This window comes from Brachypodium distachyon, chromosome 2, assembly GCF_000005505.3.
Source record: "Brachypodium distachyon strain Bd21 chromosome 2, Brachypodium_distachyon_v3.0, whole genome shotgun sequence".
NCBI classification, from domain to species: domain Eukaryota; kingdom Viridiplantae; phylum Streptophyta; class Magnoliopsida; order Poales; family Poaceae; genus Brachypodium; species Brachypodium distachyon.
The window spans coordinates 41,038,061-41,047,126 of record NC_016132.3 but is presented as its reverse complement, the minus strand read 5'-3'; the positions used below and the strand labels follow the sequence as shown (position 1 = coordinate 41,047,126).

The 9,066-nt window shown below is 42.5% G+C and overlaps 1 protein-coding gene across 5 annotated transcripts; it reads right to left on the bottom strand.

Annotated features, from left to right (window-relative positions):
• Positions 1 to 2,424: 2,424 nt before the first annotated feature.
• On the bottom strand, positions 2,425 to 8,623 carry LOC100825920 (probable protein phosphatase 2C 5). 5 transcript variants are annotated; one of them, XM_010233612.3, is made up of 11 exons: positions 8,271 to 8,621; positions 8,046 to 8,174; positions 7,058 to 7,160; positions 6,809 to 6,922; positions 5,320 to 5,399; positions 5,162 to 5,215; positions 3,702 to 3,818; positions 3,529 to 3,583; positions 3,399 to 3,431; positions 3,222 to 3,268; positions 2,425 to 2,837 (listed from the first exon to the last, which is right to left on the bottom strand). In XM_010233612.3, the coding sequence occupies exons 1-11, from the start codon at positions 8,582 to 8,584 to the stop codon at positions 2,711 to 2,713; spliced, it is 1,173 nt and encodes a 390-aa protein (XP_010231914.1). In that variant the 5' UTR covers positions 8,585 to 8,621; the 3' UTR covers positions 2,425 to 2,710. The 5 variants fall into 5 exon arrangements, with proteins under 5 accessions (XP_010231914.1, XP_003569185.1, XP_024315352.1 ...); XM_003569137.4 differs by having other exon boundaries at positions 6,809 to 6,919; positions 8,271 to 8,620; XM_024459584.1 differs by lacking the exon at positions 3,222 to 3,268 and having other exon boundaries at positions 8,271 to 8,623.
• Positions 8,624 to 9,066: the final 443 nt, after the last annotated feature.

The window sequence follows — 9,066 nt, the reverse complement described above, 5'->3', positions numbered from 1 at the left end:
TAGCAAATGCATCAAACAAGACACCTGAAAACTGGCCAACCCATTACCCGTAACAGAATGTAAACACCCGAATTGTGTTGACACTCTGATACTTAGTTCATTTCAAATCTGCGAAGGAGTGGAATATTTACCAAAGTATATGGAATCTATGCAGCAGGAAATAAACAACTGGAACTCTCTGTTATCTGTTTTTCCCCGTGTAGTCCATCTGTCCATTTCTTCTACATGGTCGCCGCTAGATATGGAAGCCCTACGTCACTCCTCTCAGATACAACTGCAGAGAATGAAAGCACCACAATGAACTTACAAAACATAGATTGTAAGAAGAACTCTGATATCAGTCATGCAACCTTAATGGAATTATGCTAAGAAAAACGATGTGGAGATTAGCACACAAAATTGACAAAAGGCCGAAGAAAAGAAAAGAAGAACTCACTCAATGACAAAATGGCCATTGAAGACACCAAACTGCTGAGTAATATAGCCACAAGTGTACCGAAAGTGCAACAGAAACAAACCGTCAATAGCTGACGAAGAACAGCAGAAGCAGAACAAACACCTCCGCCACCACAAGGGACATTGGACAACCTGCAGAAACAAGAATACAAGTCATCAACAAACAGCATATCAAACCCCAAATCACATCAACCGGCGAACAACGGGAGCAAGTCACCTGTGAAACACAGACCAACACAACGGCAAGAAATAAAATCCACTCCAATCAGAAAAGATCGAGGATGAAGAGAGCCAAATCTGCAGCACCAGCAATAGACGACATCCGTAAAGAACCCAACAAGCCCCAAATCGCTACACACGAAAAGCAATAGAAGAACTTACGTACCTACTAAACCTCGACCATCACAGCCAACATGGTCGTAATCAACAGGAAGCATAAGAGCACGAACTGAAATCCCCGCCAAATCCAACCACCGGGTGAGAAAAACGGGCAGGTGAAGCGAGTTCAACGAAAGAGGAAGAACGGCGGAAGGCGGCGGCGGCGGCCAGCCAACATGGAAAAGTCCACCGGTAGGGCGCGGTCTTCTGGACAGCGGGAAGTGAGGTGTGAGCGACCTCGTCCGGCGGAAGAAGGCGGGCGGGAGGCGGGGAACAGCGGAGGCGGCCGGAGCGACGGGAAACGGCAGTGTGGCTTTGTCGATGGGAACGGCGGAGGAGGATGGGGAAACGGGGAAGATACTTCTCGAGCACACCCGAAGCTGGACGCAACCAGAACCAAAAGCCCACCAGGCGCCGACGGCCCACAAAAGCCCATCACACCCGATCGCTTCGGAAAAAAAACAAAAGCATCGACGTGGCCGATCAGGCAAGAAGGGAAACTCTCCGCCCTTTAGCAGAGAGAAAGATGCGAATGCTCAGACTCTAAATATGCAGTAAACCATGATGGAATATTTATTTTACAAAGAGTTGAGCGTAGGCACATTCAGCCTCCAAAGTTGTGATTCTAGCCTCCACAGCCCCTCTTCCATGAGAATTATGGGGTCCATGATTTAATCCTTCGATTAGGTGGGCTAAGTAATTCAAATGAGAATTGTTGTCACAGGATCAGACTCTGGAACACTCGAGCAACGCCATAGCTCATGCTCAGTTGTGATCTCCGGAGATCAACACACAGACAAAAAGCAGGACGTAGGGTAGTATGCCTCGCCAGCGGTTCAAACCTGGGTAAATCTTGCATCTCCTATGCCAGACACCAACTGCAAATCAATCGATAGTATGGATTGCATCCATGGTTTTGCTAATCCTTCGATTGGGTGGACTAAGTAAATGAGAAGTTGGATGGCTACGCAAATAAACTAAGGGACGTGAACTTGAAGCGTTCTCAAAAGATTTCAGAGGAAATGAAAGAAGTAGGGGTTAAATGAATTATCCAGCCCAACTCGTTCAAACGACCCTTCATTATTCATGTTTCTAACTAATGGAATGGATGAAGCAAGGGGTTAAGTGAAAAATATATACACCAATCGGTGCTCTTCGTCCACGTTGGCTTTTATTGGCTGCACATGTGGCGTGGAATTCGCTTCCTGGTGCGATTAGGAGGAATTAGATGAGTTAGAAACTTGATTTGCTTTTTTAAAGTTCAGCTACCGGTCGGTATTCAGACATGTTCATGCCACCAGAATCGTTTCGTGGCAACCATTTTGGCAATGGGCAAAAATTGTCACTTGCAGGTTGCAGCCCCATCAGACCTTTAAACTAGAGTACTAGGCATTGTCAAAGTGGTAACTTTTGACGAGATCCTTCTTCTATGTCGGGATGTAAGTGGATTGCCACTTATTTCCCGCTTCTAAGACATTAGAGAGTTGCTACTTTAAATTTTGGCTTAAATTTAAAAATTGGCCTAAAATTAGGACATATGCAGGATTCCTTTTGCATCCTACTTCTGTGGCATTAAATTTCTCGGTCATGTATATCAAATTTGAAGCCTTTTATCTCCAAATAAACAGGAAAGAAAATAAGAAGTTCATATGGATCCTTCAAACGTACCTATTGCACGCAGCTGTGACATAGCAGTTGCTGAAGCATACGTTTTTTCAGTCCAGATACTATTGACCAGTTGAATTGCCCTATCGTTTAACCCTATGAGGAATTAAGAATATATATATATTTGCAGTCGGAGCAGAAGATGTAATGCTGTGCGCACTATACACACCTGAACTAGGCCTATTTTTTTTTTTAAGGAACTGAACTAGGCCTATTGCAGGGTAAGAAGTGACGAAATCCAGATTCCTACTGAGACAGCGCCTACAGTCGCAACTGCTTGACTTAGCTCCAAGAACACGTTTGGCCTTGGAACGGTCATCTCCTTCCAATTTGTCCTTCTGCCAAAAAAGACAAACTGTCAGAATTAAGCAAACTTATTAATGGACGTCAGAAACAAGAGATGGACAACTAGGATAAGAGTTTTCACATAAACAGAAATTCCAGTCGCCAGAGAAAAAGAACCACAGCGTACAGAAGGCACATAATCTTATTTCTTTTATAGATAATGGAAGAAAACGTCATCCAGCCTGTGCATCATGTGACACATGTGGCCAAAATGTGCATGATCTGCCAGTGTGGTACAGTAATTGGGATTAGAATACCTCCTTATTTCTCTTTTCTTTTCTTTTTGCTATTGTAAGAGCAGGTTTATCATTGCATGCGCAGAAGGATGCAATTCAAGTTTTTTAAAATTTCCCATCAAAAGGTTTAAGAACCACTACCCCAAGTCAGCTATGACTATGCTAATGTTGTCTTGTGACCGTTGATCCTGCAATTGAAAATAAAAGAGGGAAAGAAAATTAAAACATATTTGTTGGGAATGAAGTTCAACGAACACTGAATATAAAAGTGGAAAGGAAACAACAAATGGAACACATAAAAGTAGCAAACATCAGTACCAGCGCTTTCTCCCCAAGCGCCTCACAGGCCCGCTACAGACAACCAAACGAGCAATAAGCAAGCACACAAAATGTGTTGCAAAAGGAATATAATGAGTATATTTTCTTTAAACAGAGATAGGCTGCATACCTGGACATCTCCATGTTGACGTAGTTGATCTCTGACAAAAGCTACAGCCTCGGTGCTACACAATACAGTCAGCTATACATGTCACAATGTTGAACAGACAACTAAAATGTATTTATGAGGTGGAAAAACACGACAAACTTAACGCTGTACAACTAAAAAGGTCTTGGATTAACCTTTTAATGTAATCCCAAAGACCATCTGTTGCTACCAAAACAAATTCCACATCCGGTCCAAGCTCCACCAGAGATACATCAGGTGAAGAGATTATTAGATCACCTTTGAAATTTATTCTGTATGTAAGAGATTGGATGTTAGAAAATTACATTCATAATGCTAAAACGTACACCATGGATCAAAATTTAAAACTGCTGTAAACCATAGTAAGCTCATCTTCAGTGAGAAGATATTTCATGGCAAGAGTTATGTCTTAAGGTAGAATATCAGGTGAAAACCACCGTTGTGGCGCAAACTCCATAGAAACCATGTTTAGAAGTTAAAAAAACTTCCTACAAAATTAGCATATATTCGAGGTGTGATCTTCTACAAACGTGCAAAATTTCAAGTCAAAACTCAATTGCATTTGGAAGGGATTAAAAAGAGAAATATACAAATGAATAGTGACAAACAGTGAAGAACCACTATTTATGCTGAATTTGTTTTTTTCCCTGCTGCTAAACGTAATTGAGTTTGGACTTGAAATTTTACACATGTATAAAGCATCGCTTCCGTGACAAATACGATTTTTTTAGAATTTTGATTTTTTTACAATTGTTTTCACGGAGTTTTCACCATAAAGGCGGTTTTCACCGATACACCGCCATGTTTTAAAACTATCTTATTTATCATCTAACATGTTGATTTATCTGTCTAATGAGTTGAAGACTTTTAAGTTACACAATTGGGCGCATCATTCATTGATGACTCGTCATACGAAACATCTCATATTGTGCAGCAGTAGCAACCAAAAGACATGTATAGAAGTTGGATAAACATTGAATCCATGGTAAGAAGCAGATAATTTGTTGATGATATATATAATTCTGAGATAGCTTTCCACCATAATGATGGGAAAACTTCATCAAACCCCTGATCTATTATGTGGTGATCATGAAATGATCATTCTCGTTACCATATTATTTACAAGAGGGGTAGGCTGCTATATATGTAAAGACAATAACTGGAGGTGCAAACAAAATATTTTGTCAGTTAAAAGAAAACAAATATGTTTCAGCAGAAACCTTATTTTCCTCAGGCAAGCAATCATTTTCGATCCAAATAATACGGAATGACTATATTTTGTCCGATAAAAAAAAATGTTTCAGCAGAAGCTTATTTTTCCTCAAACAAGCAATCATTTTCGATCTGACTAATAAGGGATGACTATAAGACCTCGTGGATAGTGATTTAGCATAATTGCTACAAGCCTACAAGCAGACCTAAATCTGACCAAATGTTCCCGAATAAAGGAAACACTGCATTTCATCCACTTGGAAACAATGAAAAGGATTTTTGGCACACAACTGAAAGAGAAAGAGCAACTAATATAAATGATCATGTTGTTTCTTAAGAAAAGCCTGACTTGGTTTATTTGAGAATTCAGATGCATAGAGAATAGAAGTAGTGATCTCTTTACCGTGAGATGAATTTTTCAGTCCATCTTCCTTCTTTGACTCCTTTTACCAGCATCCTGCATAAGATGATGATATATTAAAAATAGCAGGAATGCTATTGGGAAATAATGAAACAAGTGCTTAATATGTGGAGAGGGAGCAGGGAGTACAAGAGACGAACTCATTTTTCCTTGTCTTAAATCTTATGTCTCCAAAAGCACGAGATACAGAAATGTCTCCACATATGCGTCCATCAAGAATCTACAAAAATAATGTTGGAGTTGTTAAAACAAGACTGAACACAAGAGTGAGACCAGCATGTTCAAGACTTCAAGCACTGAACAGAGAGACCTCAGCATACAACACCAAACAGAACATAGCTGCTTAATCCTGGCCATTTGATCATCAGTAGAGCTATATAAAGATGGAACCCAAATGGAGAACATGGAGACCATTCAGAGATTGCAATATTTAGTTTTTTATGGAAAGGTGTGCTTAATCATAATCATTCACTTGTAATGTGCAGGTATCAGGTACTCAAAAGAGGGAAGGGGCACAGATATTTACAAGAAGGGATAAACTGTAGAAATAATAACTAATTGCTGCCAGTTCCCCCTCCCTCTGCCACTGAAGGTACTTCGGTAAATGCAAGTGATATCCAACGGAAGAAGCAGAATGTTATAAAGGAAAGCATGCTGCAAAAGAATGGCATGATTGCTTGTGACCAAACTTGTGGCAAGAAGGCTTTGTTAGTCAGGCAGTCCATCTATCTAGACAGAACTTCTTGACAAAGTCTCCCAAACATGTAGTGTACTCACAAACCATGAAAGTGCAGCTGCCAAGCAAATAACACGGGGTTCCTAGATGTGGTAGATTTTTGTCAGCCCATTTGTGCAGATTGTTGCCCATATTTGGAAACCAGGTTGCAATTTATATTACAAAAGGAACATGCTTGCATCTGCGTCATAAAGAGCTAAGAAAAGGTTATGTGGTATGTGGCCTAGATTTTTTTTATTTTGAGGCAAATGCAATAGGCAAAATGCCTACTGTGACTATATTAAATGAAGTAGCAAATATGTACAGGCAAAAAAAGAGTCTATCTAAATGAATCTATCCATGCATTAAAATTGGCATAGGACTTTTCTCTTTGCTCTATGAAACACAAGATTCAGCTCCTCTTTGAATATCTTGCTGTATCTGAATAGATTGGGCTGGATACCCTTAAAATATAATCATTCCGAATCCTCCAGATGCTCCATGTGACAAGAGATGAAATTTCCATGTGAAATAGCACCCTGAGATGATCTTTGATGGCCGAAAAATTCTAGTGTACCGAGTTTTCAGGAGTGAAATCAGGGCAGATATATCTCCAACATGAAAGAGCAAATGGGCAATCAAAGAAAAGATGGTCTCTAGTCTCAACGGTGTGTGATCCACATAGAACACATTCACGGTGTGTCCAGTCTATTAATCAAAAGGAGCCAAAGGAAAACTTGTGCTTCAGTTGGCAGCAGGATTTCCAATTCCAAGCATATGCAGAATGGATGTCAAAATAAGGTATAAATAATAGTAGTCCAGCAGAGGCCAGGAAGCTTGCCCTTCCGCTATGTAAAAATAAAACAGTAGTCCAGGTAAGGAAATTCAGCAGAACTCTGGAAGAGAAAACACACCCATCCACCTGCTGCTCTAATTCGCTTGATCTCTTCAAGTGATGTTTTGTTGTTTCCATACGGTCGATGAAAGTTGGTCAGAGATTGAGGTCTTCCGCCACGCGATACAACCTGCTAATCAACATCGGATACCATCTTATCAAGTTATCATCACCAGAAAAGTTTCCACACGATTAACCATCAGTGCAGGACTTGAATTTCAATGTCAAAACGCTAGACATGATTAGACGGGTGGAGGTAGGAGGATACCAAGCAAGAGTCGCCAATGTGCGAGACAACAAGGACATCATTCCTCAGAAACAAGGCTGTGGCCGTGGCGCCAGAGTCGTCTTCCTTGTCCATTTGCTCAAGCCTTTGAAGAAGCAACAAAACAGATTGTAAAATGCTAGAGCTCAAAAGTCAAAACATACATAACTAGTATAAGCAGAAGGTAATAGAATCCCCTGCATGCCACTCCTAAGTATCTCAATTCCCTTACCACTGACAAAAGACTTGTGCCCTACATACCACTGGATAACGATTTTGAGTTCTACCCATGTCATTCTGATAACCTCCCTTAGAAGAGCCGGTTAAGGCCCAGTTCTTTTCGGCTTCCAGGACGACTTCCCTGAGAAGCTGCCGTCCCCTCAGCTTACTGGAGAAACCGACCCCCAAATCTGGTTAGGCTTAAACTAGTTTGGAAGCCTAACCAAATTTGGGGATTGGCTTTTCTAGAAAGCTTGGGGAAGGCAGCTTCCTGGAGAAGCCTCCAAAAGAACTAGGTCTAAGTCACATAAAGAAGTCTGTTTTCCTAAAAATAGGAAAAATACCCTTGATGAAAAATCGCTATTCAAAGAAAGAAAAAAAGACCGGATGGTATGAATGTGCCATGTACTAAGTGCTATCGACTGTAGAGTGAATTAGTGTATACTTAGGGTAGCATAGAGGAATAGCATTATATTACACGTGCAATACAGGCGCAGAATGATCTTTTCATAGACTTGTTGAAGGTTTACTAACCGAAAATTTACAGAATGGCATGAATGAAACTCACAACAATTGTGTCGGCATGCAGCAAGCCACTTGCTAGTGATATACTACGTACTCCCTCTGATCCTAAATTCTTTGAACTAAAACCACGACAAGAATTTAGGATCGAAGGGTGTATATGTAGTGATTCGAGCTCCTTATTAGTGCTATGCAGGGAATTCTCTCTAAAACAAAATGGGTAGATGAAATCCTACTGAGCGAGCCTGACCAGGTGGAGAGGTTAGCGTCGACAGTGGCAAAGGCACGCCTGATCGACGCCGTGATCGCCTCAAGATTCTTGGTGTTAAGCACCGCACCACCGTCCAACGCGGCCGCGCATTCTTTGTACAGCTCGTCCCTGTAACACCAAGAATATATCGGGGTCAAGTGGCCGTAAAGCGCCTGAAACTGCAGAGAAAGGAAGGAAGGAAGGAAGGAGATGATCGGCGCGTGCCTGAGGAACTGGACCGTGGAGAAGCCGGCGTGGCCATCGAGGACAGCGGCGAAGGAGAATCCGTGGAGGAGGGACTCGGGGCGGAGGATGACCTCGTCCTCCATCTCCTCGCGGGCGCCCTGCAGCTTGGCGCTCCCCCACCGGATGGCCTCCAGCCCCGACGACGACGGGGAGCCCGCCGCCACGCTGCCCGCCGCCGTCGCGTGGCACCGCGCGGCGGAGGCGGCGCCCCGGCCGCAGCACCGGAGCGCGCCGGCGCCGGCGGAGTGGGAGGCGAGCGGCAGCCGCGGCACACGCGGGCTCAGCAGCGCCATTGCGTTCCTGCTGTGTCTGTTGCTGATATTTCTCTCCTTTTCTCGGGAGATTTTTTTATTCTCGAGTTTTGATTCGAGTTTTGGGGGGATAAGAGGCGAGCGGCACCGCTAAAACCAAACTTCTTTGTTGGAACGCGACGCCACATCGGTCGCTGCTGATCCCCTTCCCTCCTCCACTCGTACAGTACAGCCTCTTGGGAGTCTTGGCTATGTAACTAGAGTTGCCGACGACTCTTGCATGTACAATGCATGCTGCTGCTAGAATTGTAGTACACGAATTTCCCCTAAAATTATGCGGTATGCGCTATAGAAGTTCAAATATCTTGGAATCGTTTGTACCGATCAACGAGCCCTTCTCCTTCTCCCCCGACCAAAGCAAACATAGAAACTCTGTAAGAAAAAGTTTTATGTCCAAAATAGTTTTACATTTTGACTACATCGATGTGTGTAATTTAGTCATCACTGGTTAATAACTCGTGTGT

Bases quoted from the DNA above. Each gene is read 5' to 3' on its own strand.
- LOC100825920 (XM_024459584.1), bottom strand. From the start codon at position 8,584: ATGGCGCTGCTGAGCCCGCGTGTGCCGCGGCTGCCGCTCGCCTCCCAC. The intron at 6,923-7,057 runs GTATCCTCCTAC...GATGTTGATTAG, and splicing joins ACATTGGCGACTCTTGCTTG to CAGGTTGTATCGCGTGGCGG. The intron at 2,838-3,398 runs GTACTGATGTTT...CTTTTTTGGCAG, and splicing joins CGCTTGGGGAGAAAGCGCTG to AAGGACAAATTGGAAGGAGA.